General features: G+C 43.1%; 1 protein-coding gene across 3 annotated transcripts in view; it reads right to left on the bottom strand.

The window, feature by feature from the left end:
* Positions 1–23,655, bottom strand: part of LOC139546858 (obg-like ATPase 1) — a 43,429-nt gene that overhangs the window by 2,884 nt on the left and 16,890 nt on the right. For all 3 annotated transcript variants that reach the window (XM_071355741.1, XM_071355738.1, XM_071355740.1), the window contains 6 exons: positions 17,224–17,399; positions 14,081–14,161; positions 13,633–13,730; positions 3,369–3,509; positions 2,699–2,795; positions 419–541 (listed from right to left, as the gene is read on the bottom strand). In XM_071355741.1, the coding sequence (XP_071211842.1) occupies positions 419–541; positions 2,699–2,795; positions 3,369–3,509; positions 13,633–13,730; positions 14,081–14,161; positions 17,224–17,399 (716 nt within the window). The remainder of the gene's footprint in view (positions 1–418; positions 542–2,698; positions 2,796–3,368; positions 3,510–13,632; positions 13,731–14,080; positions 14,162–17,223; positions 17,400–23,655) is intronic.

Raw genomic sequence — 23,655 nt, 5'->3', positions numbered from 1 at the left:
TAAAAAATGTCACACTTTATTTAACTTGCCCCTTTATATCGCTGTAACAGTGCTGCTACAGTGGCTTGGGGATTTGGCGGCAAAGAGTGTAAAGCTAACGGTCCGCTCTATAGATGTGGCTGGTTAACGCCTGGTGGGGTACAGAGAGCTTCCTCTGAGCCGCTGGTCTGAGGTATAAGAAAGGCCTACCATGAGCCTGTTAGAGCAGATTGGGATAAAGATATGCGCAGCAGGAGTAGAATTGCAGTGTTTAGAGACGGAATCAGTTGGCTTGTCAGGTGCGCTGGCGGAGTGTGTGCAGTAATTTCTTCCCCTGAGTAAAGGTGAAGAGCATTTGCAGTGCGAGCAGTGTGGTGACTGTCAGCTCCACTGATCACAGGAGACTTCCCTCATCTCCTGGCGCACCCCGACGGCTCACCTTGACAGCGTTCTCACTGCCTCCCTCTTTAAAATCCTCAAATTTCATTACTTCAGCCATAATGAAGCCCTTCTCAAAGTCCGTGTGGATCTTGCCGGCTGCCTGTGGAGCCTTGGTTCCTTTCTGTCAGGAGGAAGAAAGAGAAAGGACACACAAGGTAAATTAATTGTTTTGGAGAAGATGGATTACAGCACAGGACTGACATGCTGTTTGATAGGGGGATGGTGAAGTGAGCATGGCTAGGGGGTGTGTTGGGGGTTATTCTTACCTCGCTCCTGATTTTTGGATAGCACTACACACAGTTGTGCATTGGTAGAGCAGCCTTGAGGCCGATAAGGAGTCAGAGCTGCTATCAATGCCCACCAGCAATTTCTGATTCCCATTCCAGGGTGCTATTGATTTCTGTCCAAGCAATCTTGCCTCATTGTGGGTTGCTACTCTGGCCTCAGGTCATCAGAGAGCGAGAGAGGCCGTGTTGTAGTGGGAGAGACACTATATTGACCTGGCTGTATCATACCTGACTATTTTGAAATAGAAACGTTCACTACATTTTATATACAGTGTATACTATCTGCATATGTATTTGTAGAATATTATACCGCCCTCCCCTTTGTCGTGTTTGAACTTCTTCAAAATGTTTTCATAGCACAGCAGACGATTGAAAGGAAATGTAAAAGTTCCCTTTATGGATTATACATTTGAATTTAAACGGAACTTACATTATAATGGAATAACCATGGAAAATATCAAATTGGTTGTTTTAGATGTCCATTCCGAGAACCAAAAACAACTGTTTTCCCTAACTGTTTTATAAATTCTTTCTACATTAAATCCCATTTAGCACTAGAAGTCACAACTGTCTCTGATAAAATACGCAATTTATATGCATTGAAATAAAGCTGGGGGAAATTGACAAATGACCCAAATAAGTGACATCCCTGCTCTGCATCATTATGACTTGTGCCTGTCGACCTGCTCTCCCTCTCTCTCTCTGCTCTGTAGCACTGTGCCTCGAAACTGTTGAGCACCTTTAATTATGTATATAATCAGGTTGGGGTCAACATATTTCATGCCAAAAGAATGATGTGTATTTAATGACTCCAATACATTACCATCCCTATGCAATCTCATTGACGGAGTGCTTGTAAGTTTAACTACCATTAATCAGCATCAAGGTTTGTCTAGGTGGAGAAAAATAGATTAGGGGATGATTTTGTCCTATGCCACACTACAAGAGGTACACATCATAGTAGTTAACAGCTATGCAGAGCAGCCTGATAGATAATGGTCACCTCGAGGCTGCCTAATAAAGCATGCTAAAGGGCTTAGCAGCACCACGTTACAGAGTGTAGTTTTTACAATGTAAGATGTATTGGGTTAATATAGCTACTCACTGATGCTTACCAGACTAAATGCCTCTCACATACAATCAAGGCTAGCTGTAATCAGTTATGTCAAAGGAGACAAGCCCATAGGAGAGAAAGGCTTGGAGGACTTCTGTTACTTTCCTAAACACACTGAGGACATCACTCATGGCTGGGAGGAGGTGGCTCATATATTTAACCACTATGTCTCCCAAATAAAATGTTGCGTTTATTGTCCATCTAAAACTTTAAGCTCAAAGTCGTCTTTTTCTTAAGAACATACTGTACATACTTTCAGTTGAGTTAGTGGTCTTAAATACTGCTCACGTTACTTACATGTGTTAGGATTGACCAATGCATCGGTATGCTACTCCTGAGAGGTAGAATACATTATTAGGACGGCCCTTAATCCTTTTATTCCCTCTAAAACATTTGCACAATACCAGTGTGCCGAGCCAACATCTGTATCGATGTCAATCCTCCTGTGATTCAGTGTCACCCAGGCTCTCGGCGGGCTCAGTAAACTGAGACACAGGGAGGAGGAGCCCCCAGCAGGGCCCACAAATGGTCAAATGAAAAGCCACATCAATTTCAGCACAGACAACCCCCGTCACACAGATTAGGCAGGCACAATGCTAGGGCCCCTTATCTCCCGCGGCAGGAGGAGGGCAGGCAGATCTGCGCTGGATGGAAACATTCTCAGGACGTAATGGGCAAAATCAATTGTTGCCCTCCTCAATCAATGTAGCCCCCCACTTTCACTGTTCAGCAGCTCACCAGTAATTGAAGTTATCCTTGGCCTGTAATGACTAGCTAAAGCAGGACCATGACAAAGTTGAAAGTGGCTGATATCAGGCTGGATGCCAGCAGGGTGGAACGGTGCGCGGCGCGGCCAGCCGCTGGGACAGGGTCTTACCCGGATGGTCCACGCACGGACCTCGTCTGGTCCAGCTGTGAAGAAGTACTCCAACTGTAGGGCTCCATAGCCAGCCTTGATGATCCTTGTCAGAACGCTGTCAGAATAAGCAGGGTGAAAGCAATATCAATTTTCATGTTGTTCACGGTGCTGTAAATGCTAGGTCATTTAGGGTATTTTAGTATTGCTTTGATTCGTAGCCACCTCTCTGGCAAGACCACATCAATCCCAGCATATAAACTCATTAAATAAATAAAATAGGATCACTTCGTTTAACATAGAGCATTTAATTCTCCAGTGATTTTTTGGGGATTAATTGGCACGCTTGCCGTCTCATTTAGCACCTTTAAGAATTCATCCCAACGTCTCTCAGAGCTCGGGAGAAAAAAAAATCTGCTGTCACAATTTCTCTTCCTCCATAGAGGTTTCCACATACGAACAATACACCCAAAATGCCCAAGTTATAATTATACCTGTAGATGACAGATGACAGTTAAAAACTTAATTTAGAAGAAAACCCTTTGACTGAGTTGTTCCCGTTAAGAGAGGGATCCTTGCTTTATAATGGTAATTACTCTCCCATTTATTATTCTATCAGCGCATGCAATTAAAGGAGTGCGTGGAGGGCACAGTTGATAATAAAGTGTGGGGAGACTGAATGCTAATTAACCTCTGAGCCTTGTGCTCGGTGCAGTACTTCTGAATCTCCTCTTCACTCATGTCCTGCAGGACACTCTCCACTCCTCCGCTGAAGGGGATGACCAGCGCCCCGGGGTCGTGACTGTCCACCCACTCCTTGATTTTCACCAACCTGGACGGTAGACACAACAACAACACAGGCAGGATGGAGCTTCGTGGTGTTGGTGTTGACTGACAGAACAGAGTAGCGTTTGTTATCCGTCGGCTGGCCTATGCATATTCATGAGAGAACAGCCCGGACTGTTTACCATGCCGTTTCGGAACATTGCCCTGCCAAGGTCGCCCTGCGATTGCACAGTTTCACTTTGTTGCTAAGTTTCGGTTATTAACAAGTTCCCAGTTCAGGACTACATTTATGTGACATGTCATGTGTAGGTATGAAAGAATACATGCAATGACATCCCATTAAGAAAAAGCAGATTGTTGACAATTATATAGTTAAAATGGCAATGCTTTACCCCAAATCCATCCTTACTGTAGGTTGAATCTTTACTGTAAAGGACAAGTAGATTTATTTCAAACCGTTAGCACCCAGTCCAATAATTGCTCTAAGGCCTGGAGGATGGATGTAAGTATAGTGTTCCCACTTATGAACGTCTTAGTCATTCACTTCCCTTAAAGCCCTTTTAAGAGGTTTTTCTGCCCTGTGACTCAGCGGGACACCTGACATTGCAGGACAAAGATATCCTCACAGTTAATGGTAACTCTCTGCCAGAACAATGTGTGGGGAGGGGGGTCGGATAATTATGAGATTAGCCCCACACGCTTTCAGCCTGGCCTGGGATTGGACGAAACCCAACGAGCAGCATCACACAGACCCATTTTAACACTTTGGGCCCGACAGAGAGAGCTCCCAGACTTCTAGATTGATTCTAAAGGCCCCTGTCATTATCTGTAATCCTACTTTCCTGTTTAAAAACCTATAAGAAATCAAAGGCAGGGAGTGACCGCACAACCTCAATGCCACAGCTATTCCAATAACAATGTCAACCGTTTATCATCTAGCTATTGGATCACTGGTTCAGTCAATCAAATCTAGTGTATTTCTACCGCTTACAGCTGAACAATACAATCAATGCTAAATATGGGAAAAGAATGACAACTTCAGGGAAATGTCATAGCAGCGTCATAGCGGCGGTTGCTTGGATGCTTTTTTGATCATTTGATTTATCTTACTGAGTGATGCCAAAAGCGCTTCTTACACCATCAATGGATTCTCTCTGCAGTAAACATAACTATCTATCTAGAACCATCGCCTAATATTTCCCTTCCTGCTAAGAGTGAGGCTGTGATGCGCTTAAACTAGAGTTGAGGATTTGACAGCCGCCACTATGAGCTGGCCACCACTTCTCATGAAGGAAAATAAATAACATTTAGTGGAAACCTCCAGCTTGAAAGCCAAGGAGATGACTGCCTCTCCAAGAGGGGAAAAGAATCCAATCTGGGATAATAACAGCTGTAGCCTGTCACTTTTAGGAGCCCAGCCGTCTATTCGCTGGCAGATTATTTGCATTCCTCAGGTATCGCATTCTCTACAGGCAGCCGAATAATGATTCACAAATCACTCTCCCCACACCAGTCAAGGGCTGTGATCCTGTGAATAGACCATTGTACCTGCGACTGTAATTGGTGAAGACTTGACAGAAGCGAGCTTCGCCAGCCAAGTAACAAAGAGGCTCTTGGTGGAGCGCTGAGGGATGATTTTAATAATGCGGATGCCGAGATGGAGAATGTGAGCGCCAAATGAGCACGAGGGTCCCTGGGTCCTCGCATCGAGTGACACAGTAGCAGACAAACACCTTGCCACAGGAACAAGGTACACCCCCTTCTCCCAACAGAGGCAACGCAGCACTGTCAATTAAGAGATTTGATGTTCTGTCAACATGACTTCTCCGACCAATTTCAGGAACTTCACCACTGTCTAGTCACGCCACTTTACAGTAGTATTTACATCCTCTCCAATTATTTGTGTGAGAATGCATCTTGACAAATGAATCGGGTAAATGTTCATGCCAAAACATCAAAAATATTGCTTCTCTCCAAGAGGATATTCCATCACGCATACATTGGTAAATAATGACGTACAAAGTGTCATGTGATGTCAGTCCGTCATGTCAAAGTCGGACCATGCAGTTAATAAGTGAAAAGTTGTCTGCACTCAGATGGGTCTATGTCCTGTATCTTAATGTGCTGACAATTTGATACTGAGTCTGGGCCATCTGTCTCAACTATGCACTCTACAATCTAAGCAATGCCGAGCTTAATTCATCAGAAACTGGCAAATAAAATGTATATTCTGTTGTCGAAATGTTTCACTTTCAGTATACAGTTTACACAATCCAAGAATGCTTCAAAGTACCCGTACTATTTGAGAAAAAAATATGTTCCTTAACATGCTGTGCAATTGAGAGTTCAAATGTGTTGTTTGTAAAAGCAGGGTGACCACTGTCAAAGATGCCAAAATATCAAAGTAGATACAATACATTACTGGGGGAGAGAACAAAAGACTATGAAGACTATGAAGACTATGAAGACTGTGACTGTGACTGTGACTGTGACTGTGTGTGTGTGTGTGTGTGTGTGTGTGTGTGTGTGTGTGTGTGTGTGTGTGTGTGTGTGTGTGTGTGTGTGTGTGTGTGTGTGTGTGTGTGTGTGTGTGTGTGTGTCTTGTCACTGTTCCATTATGCCTCAGTATAGAGTGCCATCTCTCACAGCTCTGCTAATAGAAAGATTCAGCACTTTCAAATCTAGATCTCCTTCTCTGAACAAATGACGCCTGAAATTTTTATTCTTTTTATAATGGAATTTCAATGGCCTTCGCTGCAAATCTAGTGGAAATTTTTGCATATCAAGTAGGAAAAATTAAATGTTAACCACGTTTTAATGTGATTAAGGGTGACAGGGACATTATTTCTGCTAATCACTCACCGGCCTAAAAGCCTCAAAGAAGACTGGGGAACGAGCCAGGTTTCTGCTGCTTTTCCTGCTAGTCTCCTAAAAAAAGTATGTATATATATCCAGTATATAATCATTTAAAAGCAAATATAATATATCAATATTTTCTTTAAAACCGGCCTCCTTCAACGATTTCTATTTCTAAATGTATTTATTTTAATCTCTATTCAACCTAATATATATATTCATCAAATGATGCATATTTCTGGTATGTCTTCATAATACTCTAACGGTAATTTCTTGCGGTCATGTTGTTTAGATTATTCAAAACAACCACATCCTAAACATGCTGTTATTCGATTCCCTAATAGCCTTTCTGTGTGTCGCCTACATATTTTATTCCACAATAAGCCAACAATACCTACACCTACATTAACACAGGTTATTAGCTCTACAATACATGCCTGCAGCAATTACAATACGTCTGTCTATTCAACGGAACAACCTATGGTAAAGTAATGACAACCTACTAAAAACAAAAGAACTTCCAACACACAGTAGGCTGGAATGAACACTTCCCACAGGGGTGCCTTGTCTATTTGTCTTGTTCTGTGAGAGAATCCTGAAGGGGGAATAATTCCTGTGTTTCCGCCTGCCTGGGGCTGCCCTGGGCTTTGTCACAGCTTTGATCTGCTTAAACGACTCAGGAGGGAGGACACAATGGGAGCTCCTAAAGTACAGGTGCAGCTACCTGGGCCTGTGACCTGGGCCTGTGTCTGCCGTGCATTCATACGGACCGGCTTCATTATCACTGCTTAGTCAGGTAAGCCTGTAAAAGGTGGGGACAAAGGGACCCAGCACCTAGGCCCAGAGTGCCTCCTTTCAGATGCAATTGAATGCTGACAGGACTGAGAAGTAATCCTCTAACAATCTCTCCCTCTCCACTACTTCATTACTGACCCACCCACAGGTGGACAGACACACAGCCAAACAAAGCTCCTCAGCACTTGAACCTGGATATCACGCACGCACACACACACACACACACACACACACACACACACACACACACACACACACACACACACACACACACACACACACACACACACACACACACACACACACACACACACACACACACACACACACACACACACACACACACACACACACACACACACACGTGCTGCTGAAGGATTCCCCATCTGTCTGCTGTTGCCGCTGCTGGCTTGCATGCCATGCACCAACTAATACAATAACAACCCAGAGGCTTTATCCCCCCCTCTCTGTTTCCCAGTTCCCGCTGAACGCTCGGGAGCACACAGCATCTCGACCAGCTCTCCACCCCTCCTCCCTCAGTGGAGTGGGGAAATGAGAGGTATGAGCTCACGGTGCCGTTTGAGGCTGGGAAGTCAGGGGCTCTGTGGGACGCTTTCATCTTCCCAGTGGTGCGCTCCTGTGAGGACATGAGTGCAGAAGCTCTCTGCTCCTCGTGGCCACGGCTGGATGAAGAGGCGAAGAGAGGCAATACATACAGCCCCGAGAGGCAAGCAGCCAGCACAGAACCTCAGCCTCTCTCACTACTTTCCTCACATCACAGCCAATATTGTGAACTTGTTTCCCTCTTCACGGCTGAGGGAAGCAGAGCGGTACCGGTACAATGGGAAGAGGCTTAATTAAGAGCATCCTCTTGCTCTCTTTTTTCAAGCTGCACAACAAGGCCATGCTAACAACAGGCTTTTTCGATTGTTTCTTTGCTAACAAATTTATTTTGTGAAGTACAAATACTTGAAAACAAACATAGATGAAATCCATAGTGAATTTGGCTTTATTGAAGGAACAAACACTCAATAAAATAAAAAAACGAATATCACGATCAGAAATTCAAACAGTAACTCCCAGGAGTACATACTACATCACCCTAAATAATTCTCTATACTATACGGGACAGCAGGGCTGTCATTCATTGCAATTGACTGCGAGCAAGAACACGAGGGGGGAGAAAGTCATCAAGATGTGACAATTGTGACAAGAGCAGGCAGCAGAATGTAAAGCGGTGGATTTCTCCATCTCTCCCTCTCTCTTCCTGGATGACAGCTTAATGTGTACCACATGCAATATTTATTCTCATCTTGTGTCAGACTGTCTACCCGTCCAAGGGAGTACAAAGAATGGCACTTATTAGAATAAAAGCAGAGGGAAGGTAATCAAGGACATATGGAACATCAGCCAATCATGCCCCCCCATCCTTTTTTCCCCCTCCGTTTCCTTTTTCCATTCATAACAGTTCAACAATCACTCTGATAACAAGCTTTCAGGAGCTGTATGTGGCAACACTAAATTCATTAATTTATCTCATTAAAGCTGCCAAGCTGCAGGACACTTGCTGTGACATGTGTGTTTTGTTTTAAACCTTATCGCAAAGATAATAAACAGCACAACTTGCCACAGCCAAAGCTATCAAAATATATCATTAGCCTGACTTAAAACACACAGAGATTCGTATGCTCTCAATAGCACAAAGAATGCTTCCGAGGGCTTCTTTTTTTCCCACCACTGAGCTGCTTCTGAATGCTTTGGAAGAGGTTAGCATATTGTGTTACAACAGAAATGGCTATTCTTATCAAAAGAACAGGGACTGAACTGAATGAGGCTGTGATGATGTATTATATGCTGACACACATGCTTTAAGCAGCAGATTCAAACCAAATCCAGTGTTGTCACAGCAGTTGATCTAGTTAGTAACACAGAAAGTATGGCAAAAGGTAGTGACACAATAATCATTATGTGTCCTATGAGCGGGTCAAGAGCAAGAGGTAAGCGAGCTTTACTCAGTTAAATGGGACTTCTGATCAGTATCTAACCTGAAGCTATTCCCTCTGGTCAAGTATGTAGCCCGGTTCACCCACTTGGCATTGTCCCAATCTTTATTACACAAGGGGACCGTTTTGGGGAACAAGTCGCTGTCTTGTGAGGTCAACAGAGAACAAACGAGTGTCTGCTTTGTTCCTATGGCCAGGAAGGAAGGCTGTGACACTCACCGTTAGGATCTCATTAGTGATAACAACAACCGAACAGAGCCGTCCCTGCCTGCATGTCTTCCCCAACAAGCCCCATCAGACCTCACCAGACCAGACCACAACAAAGGCAGCCAGGCTACCCAATGTCTTCTACTAATCCAACATGGTGAACAACAACAGTGTGATAGACCAGGCAGACAGACCAGGGACGGTCAATAACAAAGCCAAGTGAACTGATGCTCCGGGACCTTTATTAAAGACCATCTGGATATGGTTTACTCCTCTCCGAGCCTCTCAAAGTCATCCACACTCATTACAAAGCCTAACTGAAGGCTTCCACTAGGAGTGGGTATTTTCAGCAGGGTACATGTCTTCCTACCACGGGAATGCGTTTTTTTCTCTCCAGGATCCCACAGTACATAAGGGGAGAGGGGATGGCTGTGGACAGAGTGAAAGCGGACCCACTGGTCATATATCTCCCACATCGCTTTTGAAAGGCAAACCGTGACTCCCTAGACAGCAGTTCCTTAAAACTTGGATGGAGCCAGCGGTTTTGCACTCAATAAACGTTCAATTCTGTTTACGGGAATTATGGTTTGGCGTAGCAGAAGTGGGCTGCTGCCACCGCTTTCCTGTAACGGTTCTCAGCAGACCACAACAATGCCTTCCCTCAGTGACAGTCTGCCTCAAAATCTCATGGAGACCAAGATGTGCTCGCTTGCCAGTTCATTAACAAGTCCTCTAACATTATAGAAAATGTACAGTTATCATTACTCTACACCAAAATAAAAGTTAAACATAAAGTCAATCCTGAAATCAAATGAATAGAAGACCTGAACAAAACATGGATGAGTAGGTTGTAGAGAGAAACCGAGGGACAAACGGAGCACATCCTCTCAGACAGTGGGATCTTAAAACTAAACGTGGCTAGACCATCACCCTGCTGAGATTCACTGCAGAGGTACCTTTACTTTAATTGTCAAAGCCCCATCTACAGGCTAGCTGGGGTAGTTCACTAAGCAAACATACCTGCTGGTTCACTTTCCATATCAAGAGAGAAATGAAGAGACAGTCAGTAAGAACAAAGTAACATGTCTGGAGACACACAACATAAGCAGGAAGAAAGCAATAAACATACGACCAATCCACAGACAGACACGTGCCAGACACACATACACGCAGACAGAGACAGACAGACCCCTTGCATGTAAAAGCCCCCTGTGAAGAGCCGTACTACCCTGACATTCCTCTCCCCGCTCACGGTACAAACGCTGCACACTCAGAGAGGTCACGCTTTCCGGTTTTCTTAAAGGTCAACACACCTACTTAAGAGGCTCCAATTTACTTTAAAGCACATTATGAGATCAAAAAAAACTCTTCAGCAAAACAGGCTGGCTCTCAAGTGGAGCTTTGCGTTTACTAAATGCGATGGCAGTTGGTTGTCTGCTAAGGACCTTGGATTAAATATCTGATAATATTGAGGCTAATGAAAATATTAAAAAGGCTGAAAACTCCACTGACCAGGAGCTTTTAAATTACCAGCTTGTGCCTTGACAAGTGAAAACATACAAACAGCAGACAAACACCCACATTATAAACTGAGGAGTAATGACCCTCTCTAATACACAAACTATGTGACACAGACAAAAGTGTTCCAGGCAGCCTACTGACGCCGAGGGAAGAGAAAGCCTCTTGGTAGACTCTTGTAGATGCCATTCCCTATCACGCAATGCCTCTCAGTCATAAACACATGACAAATGCGGCCTTAATCATTTTTTACGAGCGGGGATGTGCAGGGGGCAGCGCATGGCTGGAGGGGAGAGGGGAGCGGCGCGAGCAGCAGGCAGCCCCCGCTCCACAGAGGAGAGGGCCGCGTGGTAAAGGCTCCTCTGGAACATCACTCGGCCAGCCGGCCTTTGATCTCCACACCGCAATTACGCCAACATCCAAATGAGCATGGAGTCGCCTCGGCAACAGACTTCAAACATGCACATGTACACATTCTCATACACACGCACTGTACTGTACTGTATGGAATTATACCCACGTGCTCCTCTCTACAGTAAATGATGTACCGTCTCCAGCAGAGAACCTGGGGATGAAAGGGGGCCCTGTTCCCTCTCTGATCCCACCATTACTGATGGCTGCTTGCTAACGCTAATACGGTTTACTCTTGTTGAAATGAGGTCAGCTTGGTATGTAGAGGTTACAACACTGCACTCCAAACAGGGTGCAAACAGGGATGGTCTAGCAAATGGACGTGTTTTCCTCTGGTAGAATTCTTTCCCTATGTTATATAACATGGAAGTATTTCGCTGATGTAAAGACACACCATTACAATAGTAGGCTGGGGGAAAACAAGGGAGCATGGAGCATGGCGACAGCCAAATGGCAGTCTGGCGTCGCCACAGCAGACTGCCTGCTATTAGGGCTGAGAGCAGCATTTAGTATACATTTAGGGGCAGCTAAATCTACCTGTAATCATCTCCGTACAGGTGTGGGCTCCACTCTGGACAAGGGAAGTGGCCCATCACTTGTCAATCAGAAACACTTTGATGTCTGCATTGTTCCACGCTGAGCCCTCAGGACACAACGGCACTACTGTTTGCCCATTTGAAAACGCCCGAGATTTATTGCATTTCTCACAGTAAAAAAAAATCCTGCACATGACTGATGTTCCGCAACGTCATGATTCATCAGATTTATGTGTTTCTGTTGCAGCGTTCCCTCCTCCCGCCGCCAGACAGACAGACAGACAGACAGACTGTTATGTCAGGAACATTTTGAACAGACAGTCATCAGTTGAACAACTTCCCTCCGAATCGAACGTGTCTGCCAAGCGAAGCAGAGATAAACAAACGCAGGAACAAACTGTTTGACACCAAATCCTAGATCCTGCAATTGAAAAAGTGCGATACCAATCCACAGGTGAGCGGTTATTGACAGTATGTGACTGTTGCGTAGATAAGACAAGTATCCCTTTCACCTGTAATGGCCATCTCCCACTCTGCTCTCCCTGTGGCCAGGGAAGCTCCACTCTCCTCAAGGTGCTCAAGTGAAAAAGCCCGCTCCCATCACCCCTATGGCCACACTAGCACTCTGCAACAGGCCACGGCTATACCATATGGCCCATATATCAGGTACTGCATGAATGGGACATGGAGAACACTGTTTACCAGACCAGAGCTAAACAAATAAATGTGGAAACATTCTGACACAATCTCATTTAGTATGAGTTCACCTCAAGAGTTTATGAGACAGAGATAAGTCAGGCAGGGCTTGAGATGACAAGTCAAATAGAACCGCCTGATTACACCAAGAACCCCACTGACCTGTTTACTAGGAAATAAATACAGTAGTTGAAAGCACATGTTTGTGAGTCACTGTGAAAATCTAAGTTGCAGATGTCATTCTGATCTCACTTGAATTCCATGTAAAATATGTATTTGGAGATGGCGACTCAACCCAGTAAGACATAAAGTATTCATATTTTCGAAGAAGAGCAAACACATGTAAACAGTGAACTCTTCAGACAAAACCAAACATTTGGGGGAAAACAATTGTAGACATCATAATATTTAAAGAGAACCATCCTTGTGATTTATTGGCCCTCTCCATACGACATTCATTGCTATTTTGGCTATGAGTCTATGAATGTTCATTTTTGTTGTCATTTAAAGCCTTTCCCCCTTTGATATCGTATGGAAATGTGCCATTTCTCATGGAAAATGGAAACCAGATGGTCTTAATACTTAACGAAGTGCAGAGTTTGGGGGCTGCTTTGGTTTTGCAGGGTTGACTGTGACTGGAGTGTCAGAGCGGGCTGAGTGCCACCCCCAGGCAAGTCCTGTCACAGAGAGACTATCTTATTGGTCTGGAGTCAGTAGAGCAGCGTGGGTACTGTAGTAGTAGACAAACCAACTCCACAGTGACTGAGGGATCACTTTAGCATGGGGAGAATAAAGAAGCTTCACAATAGGACTTTACTCTGAGCACTGTAGGCCTATTGTATCTAACATCACTCATAACTATCTGCAGTTACTGGTTAGAAGGGGGACATGCTTTAAAACTGTTATTGAATATTGGAAATTGACAATGGAAGTTCCTTGGAAAACATTGGTTAAATGTCTCACAGTTTGAGCTGATATCACATAAACTGAAAATAGGAATCATCAATTCATGGTTATGGATGGGTGAGATGTAAGGGAGTCAACAATTAATAGGAAAATACACATTTTGTAAAAGGGAAGGTCCATGGTTATCCATGCTGGATGTAAAGTCAGTGGGGTTCCTCCCTATTTCTGAGCACTGACTCACCATTTGTTCTTTCTTCTGATGTAGTCTTTCTCTGAGAGGTTAATGAGGTAAATCATTGGCTTGGATGTCAAAAACAAGTATTTGTTCAACACTTCGATCTGTGAAAGAGAGAGAGAGAGAGGACAAGAACTGAGGATCCAAACTTTCCAAAGTAGCCTTTGAGCAGGATGCGGAATAAAAAGTGAAGCCAAATCAAATTAGGATCTTGTCTGGACTCTGCAGGGAGCCTCTATAAAGCGTTTAGATCAATATCAGGCCGGACTGATGTCATTAGTTTGTTAAAAAAGTAATATAGAAATACCCCCCAAAAAGACAGCATGCACATTCAGTTGTGATTTGCATATCAGACCCATTTGGCTCAAAAGCAGGAGTCTGACTTTCAGGCCAGATGAAAAGATAAAGCTGATAAATGGCACTAATACATTTGAGTGTAACATCAAAGTCTTACCTCCTTCTCAGTCCAATCGCGACAGTAGCGGACATGTTTCTTTTCATCCGCTACCCAGTTCTTGATTTTGAGCATTACGTCCTGTTCGGGATTAAAAAAGAATGAACAAGAAGCCATTAAAGGAGATGAAAAAGAATATAAACCCAGCAGGGTACAGGGTAATTATTTCCTAAATGCATGGCATCCTGATGACCAAATGAACAATGCCTGCTCGTATTGAAACAGGAGAGGCCGGGCTTTGACAGGGATGGCACGCACAAGGCCCCCCCTTCGCTCTCTTAAAACAGAATAAAATGCCCTCTAGTGAGTCGCACTAAGTTCACCTGTTTGGCACACGCTATATTCAATAAGGACCATCCAATAATAAAAGTATGAAGAGAGAAAGAAAGGGGAAGAAAGAGAGAAAAGGTAAGGCTAGTTGGTTAGTAATGTGTGTGTTATTTTAAATCCCTCAGGCTCTCTGCAGTGAGCAGTCATTGAATATGCACTAGTCAGGTACTAATTACACACTGTTCCTCTTGGAGAAAATATTAGGCTTTTCCAGCAATGTTTGCCATATTCATTACTGAAGCAGTTGTGGGTTGAGAACCCACAGGCAAGACTGGGCCATGACAGGATCTGGGAGCGGGAATGGGTGGGAACATGGGAGGGAGGCAGTTATAAAAATTTGTAATAAAGAAATTGAGCCTATTATTGTTGATCCGGCCCCCACAGAAATTAGCGGAACACATTCTTTTTGTTCCTTTCAACTTAACCTCCCCCTTCATATAAAAACTCCTCCACCCCCTGCAACACTCCCCCTACCTCCTCTTTCCTCCCCAAACCCTCGCAGCACTTCACAATCACACAACCCTTTAAAGAACAGAGGAAAAGAGCTTGCCAGAGCCTCAATTACACAATGGCAGAAAAAGCTCCACACACTGACCCCCAGGCAGCTGCATTCACTCTCTGCACATCTCTCTCCGCAGGAATTCTAAAGGCCTTTTAGTCAGGCAGCCAGAGTGCAGCCAGCAGGAGAGAGAGCAGGAAGAGCACCGCACAGTCCGCCCGCGTCAGCCCAAGTCTTCACAGAGAGATTAATCATGTGTGAAATGGAAACAGCAAACGGCCAGTGACATAGGCTGAACCCGCTCCAGGTTTCCCTCATCAGCTCTGGGCCTCCGTGCAGCGCTCCTCTAACAGGCAGGTGTTAATAAAAGGCATATGGGTCCCACAGGGGTCAAACACATACGCCTGCCACCAGGAAACACTGCTGGGGGTCCTAGCTGCTGAATATTATTGTTTGTTACGGACAGGGAATTCTGGGATGAAACATTGTCCTTGTTCAATGTACATTATGATCTCAAATGGATTGAAGTGATCATAACAACAATCTTTTAATATGAGTTCGAATAGCCCATTATGTTGCAACATAAGGCCTATACAGTGTTTCACAATATACAAAGACATATTTGCTTGTGAACCCACAATCAGCCAGTTGAATTCATGCTGAATAAATACCTGCATGGTTCAATTGGCCGAGTATTCTCAGAAAAAGGCAGATGGCATGGTTTCAATCACTTTTGAACAAGTGCAGATATCATGTCTATTTTATAACAGGAATAATCAGCATCAGTTATAAAACACCCCATGTTTGTCTCAGTCCTATCAATACCCAACACATGTAGGTAGCTATAGAATATTGAGTAACATCATCATTTTGTATAGAAACGTGTATAATATGTCACACTACAGAAATGTAAATATCTGTATTTAAATGCGTGTTAATTCAGTATTCAGGCGTATTTTCGAAAGAGAGAGGACTAAGTGAGGAGCTCTGGGAAAACACGCCGCAGCTACAGAAATCAGTGCTTCATTCTACGTTCTCGTTAATTACTCAGTAAGTGCTAATTATTACCGTTTAAATTCAAATACATGGTATTTACCTGGTTATTTTATGGTACTCAAGGCACTATAAAAGGACGTACTGCTAAACCATTTATTTATTTACATTAAGGAGAATCATGGTATACGGTGGCAGAGGTACTGCCTACCCTAAACCTGGACATAAACAGAAGGACGAAGGATGCTCTCAGTAAAACAAAATAAAACTCAGCTGAACGTGTCAAATACCAAATTCAGCCTGTAAGAAATGCAGCCTTTGATAAGGACCATTCTCTCACTTCTAAAGGAGCTTTCTATAGATTTCACTTGGCAAGGCATACACAACCTTTGACAAGTAATGTAAATTATTTTTATTCATTGCCTAAAATTGTCAGCAATTATGTGCGTCAGCGGCCACCTGCCTGGCCTGAATGGCTGCCCGTCTGCCGGGCTGCTAAGGGGGATTACTCTGAAGGGGACCGACCGGCCGGGGCCCCTGCAGCAGGTGAAATGGCCCCGCTCGTTAGTGTAATGAGCGGTCAGAGGCTCCATGTGCAGGGGTTCTGAAATTGAGCACGTCGCTCCCTCTGAAAGGCCAGATTACCTCGCTTACTCGCCCATTCTGCATTGGGTCACACTCCCTCTGCCCTGCACAGAGCACATCATGCAATCACAACAGAAGCAGAACTACCGCAGTAAATACTGCAAAGCTTCATTATATATCAATATGATTACTTAGGTTTGGGCCCCGCATGCATTTCGACATGATATACAGTATATTTCGACGCCCTCTAATCTGACACAGTCTATTCTGTGTATCACTGCGGAGAACCGAAGAATGTTCTGTCAAAGCACATTTATTGTATTCATAGCTGGATGTGGGATTGTGGGTCACCCATTGTATGGCCTCACCCAATTTCCAGAAACTGCCGTGGGTGCGAGAGCGAGCTAGCGAGAGCTGTGCTGTGATTTGAGTATTACTTCAGATGAAAAGAGGCTTGTGAAAACACTTTCATTAGCCCAGCACTGTGACCCAGGGTTAGCAGCTGAATACCTAACTCTCTATTCATGATTTCAACAGCAGAAAACCCCTGACCCCCGATCACTTTCAATCTCAGAAAAAGAGAGAGAATGGCGCGAAGAGAGGAAGGAGACCCTATGGGGGGGAGAACAGAAAAATACATTTTTCCTCATTGACACTGTGTGTGGAACGCTGGGTTATTATTTGTGCTCACGTGCTGTGTGGGAGCTGCATTGGACATGCTGGGACATTGACTCACGTATTCAGGTTTGAGTTTCTTGTCGCTTCCCCTCACGGCCACCTTCTCCAGCTTCTCCATAATGGGCCCGATCATCTCCTCATCCTTCAGCCTCAGCTCCTCATGGATGATCTCAATGTCCCTCACTGGGTCCACGTTCCCCTCCACGTGGACAATGTCCTCATCCTCAAACGCACCTAGAACACAGCAACAGGATCACATCACTGTAACACACTACCACATACACAAGTACTTGAACCTTTGCTGTAGCTACAGAAATACACACAAGCACACACCACAGAAGGTTGGTGGCACCTTAATTGGGAGGGCTGGCTCGTGGTAATGACTGGAGCGGAATCAGTGGAATGTTATCAAATACATCAAACATATGGTTTCCATGTGTTTGATGCCATTCCATTTGCTCTGTTCTGGCCATTATTATGAGCCGTTCTCCCCTCAGCAGCCTCCACTGATACATGCACACACACACACACACGCACACACACACACACCATCATCAGGATCAATGGCATCGACTGTTCCTCAGGTCACAAGTTGTACTATGAGTACTGAGATCACCAACAATGATTACATTCTCAGGGGAAAATTGGAAAAAATAAATGCATCCACTTCAAAAAGCACAGTGGGAGAAAACCATGGTAAATGTAATAGCCAAATCACAATACATTTGACTATTCTACAAAATACATACCGTAAGCAAGCACACGTTTTGTAAGCACCACTATGAATCTTCAACTTGCAGTGTCATGGTAAATTCCTCTAACAGTTGTGGGCTCCCCCTTTTACTTACATGGAAAACATGAACTCTTTGCCAACTTTGGTACCACAATATGTGAGTTTAGCCAAAGGCGTTTCTGTTTTTTATTGTGCTGAGAAACAAGACAACTTTCTGTACCTGTGCCTGTGCCAGAATGTACATCTGTATGGTGTGTAGCTAGTTAATTTCTAAGAGGCTGTCTGGCACAGTCTCTTAAAATGGTGAGGTATAAACCAAACACAAAGAGTTAAATAATGCCCACCTGGAAATAAAATGTATTCATACGTAAAATGTTACTGTAAATATGAATACATAAAAACAGGGCCTTCCCTCTGCTAATCAATGGCCTAGTTGCAATGGTCTTGATGGTGATTAGATAATGAAGCACTTAACCACACAATTTAGCCAGCCACTGATGATGCCCTCCTCCTGATTCTGGAGAAGGGCTCAGGGTTCCGGCCACGGGGCAGGAATGGAGGGGTAGTGGGGTGTGGGAGGCATCTGTCAGACGGGGACTGACATCCTTTAACACCAGTCATGGCCATCTCTCTGGCCCACTATCTACTATGTCATTAACTAGTGTCAGCACAGTGATCGTTAACATTCACCCAACTGGCAGGTGACAAGAATCAATTATGGCTTCTAGGACATCCGGATGATATTTTAACTTGTTTTCTGAAACTTTTACTTCTATTAAGCCACGAGTAAAACACCATGTAACTAAACACAAAGATGTTGTTTCTGTGTATGTTTAAGCTCATTAGCAGCATACCCTACACATCTTCTACCTGACAAGCATTAACAATGAGTTTTTTGAAAATCATTAAAACTGTTTTAGTAAAACACTGACATCATCAGTTGCACTTAAACCTTACATTTTCACGATAAAGGAAGCTTTATCATCCACCTGTGTAGCAGGGTTGCGCTAAATTCAAAATTGAATTGAGAAAGCCTCTGAAATTCCAATTAAATTCTAGAAGTTGAATTAAATTTGTCGTAAACAGGATACAGAATTGCAATGTGAATTTGAATGAAAGGAAATAGAATTTAATTTAGTGAAATTAAATAAAATTCAAATGCCTCTCCTATTCTGTATTAGGTGTAATCTGTAACAATATACACATTGTATATAAAACATAAAACGTGTCGTTATATACATGCATCGCTCATCCATATATTTATATGTACATGTTCTTATTCATTCCTTTACACTTCTATGTATAAGGTAGTTGTGAAATTGTTAGATTACTTTTTAGATATTACTGCATGGTCAGAACTAGAAGCACGAGCATTTCGCTACACTCGCATTAACATCTGCTAACCATGTGTATGTGACCAATAAAATTTGATTTGATTTGTTGAAACAATAGATTTTCAGGACAAACTCTTAAAATGAATGATTAATGAAAACAAAACCTATATGCGAATATTCAAAGTTATTATTTTTCATTAATCACAACAACCAAAAATATGGGGGAAATACTACATTTCCCAGGATCCATTACTTTAATCCTCAAGTTGGCCCTAAAGCTTTTAAAAAAACGCCAAACAAATTAAATGATTCTTTGCCATAAAATTGCTTATTCTAAGCACTAACGTTAAAAGAGTACAGTATATAAACATTGTTTCCAGAGAAAAGTGATATACTATTTGTTATCTAGTGACCTGTCAGATTCAATGAAACTCATGTTCTATGACTGAGTGGAATTTATTTGAATTGCACTGAATTAAATTCTACTTCCTGTCACTCAAATTCAAATTCAAAATCCTGTGGGGTTTGGCCAATTCAATTTGAATTTTAAATCGTCAGTTGAATGGGAGTCAATTCCAAAATTCTGAATTGAGCACAACCCTGCAGTGTAGTGTCTGTCAGGACATTGAAGCTCAGGTTAAAGCATTGCTGTGTTAATGGATGATGCATGATACATTTGGCATCTGCGTGTTTTGGCGATGAGTTACTTTATTCGAACAGCACTCCCGCTTGAAGTGTTAACACCTCAGTGGAGAGGAGTGTTGACAGTTGAGGCCCAGTGAGGAAAGTACATCATTTGATTGATTCATGCCACTTATCATGGCTGTCATACTTCTGATTTAGAACAAGTTTCAACTATGATTCATGTTGGAAATATTGATGATTCATGGCGTGGACGGGTGTTTTAACAGGTATTACAACAACACTGCAGTTTCCTGAGACTTCCTCTCCCCTGGTTAACTAATTGAGTTATGTGCTGTGTTATATTTAAGCAATAAGGCCCAAGGGTGGCCAATATATGCATAACGATGCAATGCGGAGTGCCTGAATACAGCCGTTAGCCGTGGTACTGTATATTGGCTATATAACACAAACCCCAGAGGTGCCTTATTGCTATTATAAACTGGCAACCAAAGTAATTAGAAAAGTAAAAAGTATTTTTTGGTCATACCCGTGGTATACGGTCTGATATACACTACTGTTGAAAGAATTTGGATGCTCCAGATACTCAACTAGTCTAAAGAAGACCAGTTTTATTGCTTCTTTAAATCAGAACAACTGTTTTCAGCTGTGCTAACATAATTGCAAAAGGGGTTTCTCACGATCAATTAGCCTTTATAAATGATAAACTTGGATTAGCTACCACAACGTGCCATTGGAACACAGGAGTGATGGTTGCTGATAATGGGCCTCTGAACACCTATGTAGATATTCTATAAAAAAAATCTGCCGTTTCCAGCTACAATAGTCATTTACAACATTAACAATGTCTACACTGTATTTCTGATCAATTTGATGTTATTTTAATGGACAAAAAATGTGCTTTCTTTTAAAAAACAAGGACATTTCTAAGTGACCCCAAACCTTTGAATGGTAGTATATATATATATATATATATATATATTATTCTTTATGTGCATGTTACACTGGCTTCTTCTTCTTCTGACATTACACAAAAAACAAGCAATCTATGGAAATGCAACTGCTTACGTCACCATTCAATCATTTTGAACTCTGATAGCGTGATGAGATCAACAACAAAATGACAGATTAACATGAAATCAAATTTGCCAGTCTCATTCGAGTCAACAGAAGCTCTACACCTTGGTGCAAGCTGTCATGATCATGCGTGTCGTTGTCATACTCATGGTAAAATGAACTTATCCAATTACACTTTGCCTAATCAGGCTGTTTTGGTTCCTCTCCTCTTCCAGAGGTACTCCACAGTATAAACAGTTCACTTACGCCACACAGAAAGAGGCCAATCAGTGGAATTATTGTTTTGCTGCTCCAATTTGCCAGCTCCCAGTTCTACACTGATTGGAATGAAAATGTGCTATTGTGTGCACGGTCCCTCCATGAACTTAAAGTGAAAATAGCGCAATGTGAATCATCTGTGAGAGGCATAAATGTATATACTGACAAAGGATTGTCATTCTTTTTTGGGATAGATAAAACAAGAATGTGTGTGAGGGTTAATTGTTCTATAGGCTATATCTCTAATATATATTCGTTGGAAAGGCTGGACATAACAATAATAGTCATATTTTGACATTGTCAATCTTCTAAATAACAGCCCACCCAACAAACGGATAACTCACTATTACACACACAGAATTGAGAAGTGGATTGTGAGGAAGAAGCTGTACCTCTAGGTTGAGGATCAGCTGATCCACCACCCCTTCAGTGATCTACCAACAGGCTTTACTGAACACTACATTCCAAAGTCATTTACTTTAATTTCCTCTAATTTCACATTTACACCACACCAGGCCCATTCAGGCCTTTTAGTAACTGGGCTACTATCTATGCATGAGGAGAAAGAGGGAAGAAGAAGAAAAAACGGAGGAGGTAAATCTCCACAATTAGGCCTTTAACGACTGGGTCTGGGTAGGCCTCTGTGAAGACGGCACTTATGAGACTGCGGCGCCACACAAAGCCACAAGGAAGACAGTAAAAAAAAAAGAAGAGGGGGGGGGGAAGAGAGCCTGGTTTCAGGAGTCAAGTCCATCTTCCAATTAACATTTTACTGCTTTGTTTCAAATACGGTATGTTTTGAAGAGACCATTAGCAGGTGTTCCTTTATTGACAGAACAAAGGGCTTTATCTTTTAAGGGCCCGAGTGGCACAACAATGCTCTGACCAGAGGATGGCCGTAAGGAGTGGAGTCTGGGGAAGCCTTGCCTCTGCAAAGTCATGGGATAGGACTCTTACGTTAGACCACCAGTGAGAGCACCAGTAGCAGCACCAATGGGAGCACCAGTGGGAGCACCAGTGGGAGCACCAGTAGCAGCACCAGTGGGAGCTAGGGACTAGGGAAACAGAGCAACAGTGCCTATCTCTCTAACATGCACTGCCTTCTCTTTTGTTAGCATGTCTCAATAGATTGACTTTGCCTTTTACAGCATCTGCAATGTAGAATTCCATTCCCATAGTAAATATAATACAATTCACAGAAAAGAAATTACAAATAGGTACTGAACAAGGTCTGTTACGTCTCTAGTTCAAATCATTTGGCACAATAATGGGCTCATTGATTGTTTTTGGTTTTACAGCTTGTTCCTCCTCTGGGGTGCTGACATGTGAGCTTTCAATGAACCAGGGTGACAACTGTTTCAAGAGGCCATATATTTTCAGTTCGTAGAAGTGAAACACTTGAAAACATGCAGCTAGTTTAAAGGGGCTGATGTCATTACTTTTCTGTCAAGTACAAAGACAAGGAGAGACAGGAGAAACATGTCACAAGTAAATACTGATCAAACTGACTCCTCTAGGCCTCCCTGAGTGGCGCAGCGGTCTAAGGCACTGCTAGAGGCATCACTACAGACCAGGGTTCGATCCCTGGCTGTTTCACAATCCCGGCCATGATCGGGAGTCCCATAGGGATTGGCCCAGCGTCGTCCGGGTTTGGCCGGGGGGGCTTTATAAGTAGGCTGTCAATGTAAATAAAAATCTGACTTGCCAAGCTAAATAAAGGTTAAATAAAAAAATTATAAAGAATGTTGCTACCTGGAGAGGCTATGTGGTCAGCATAATTCAGTCAAATTACAATCATCGCTGGGGCCGAGCTCCCTGCCGCTCGTACACCAGGCAGTGTCAGAGGAAGGTCCATAGAATTGTGTTAATCATTTTTATTTTTTTGCGTTGTTTGTAACTTCTTTTTTTACTTCTTTTGTACATAATGTTGCTGCTACCGTCTCTTGTGACCGAAAATAACTTCTGGACATCAGAACAGCGATTACTCACCACGAACTGGTAGAAGCTTTTCCTTTAACGAGTCCGACGAGAAGGATATACTGCATTCCCGGGAACAGGCCCAAATCCACGTCATTTGCGTGAAGAGAAGACAGAAAAAAAGGGGGTGGAGGTCGGGCTGCCTTCTGAGAATTCGTAGGCGAGCGAGTAAAACCCCAGTGCCATCCGTTCTATTGACAAACATGCAATCATTGGAAAATAAAATAAATGACCTAAAAGCAAGACTAAACTGCCAACGGGACATTAAAAATGAATATCTTATGTTTCACCTAGTCGTGGCTGAACGACGACATGAACATCATACAGCTCACAGGTTTTACACTGTATCGGCAGGATAGAACAGCAGCCTCTGGTAAGACAAGAGGGGGCGGTCTAAGTATATTTGTAAACAACAGCTGGTGCATGATATCTATGGAAGTCTCGATGTTTTGCTCACCTGAGGTAGAGT

The sequence above is a fragment of the Salvelinus alpinus genome, chromosome 20, assembly GCF_045679555.1.
Source record: "Salvelinus alpinus chromosome 20, SLU_Salpinus.1, whole genome shotgun sequence".
Classification (NCBI taxonomy): domain Eukaryota; kingdom Metazoa; phylum Chordata; class Actinopteri; order Salmoniformes; family Salmonidae; genus Salvelinus; species Salvelinus alpinus.
The sequence above is the reverse complement of the archived record's forward strand: the minus strand, read 5'-3'. Positions and strand labels throughout refer to the sequence as shown.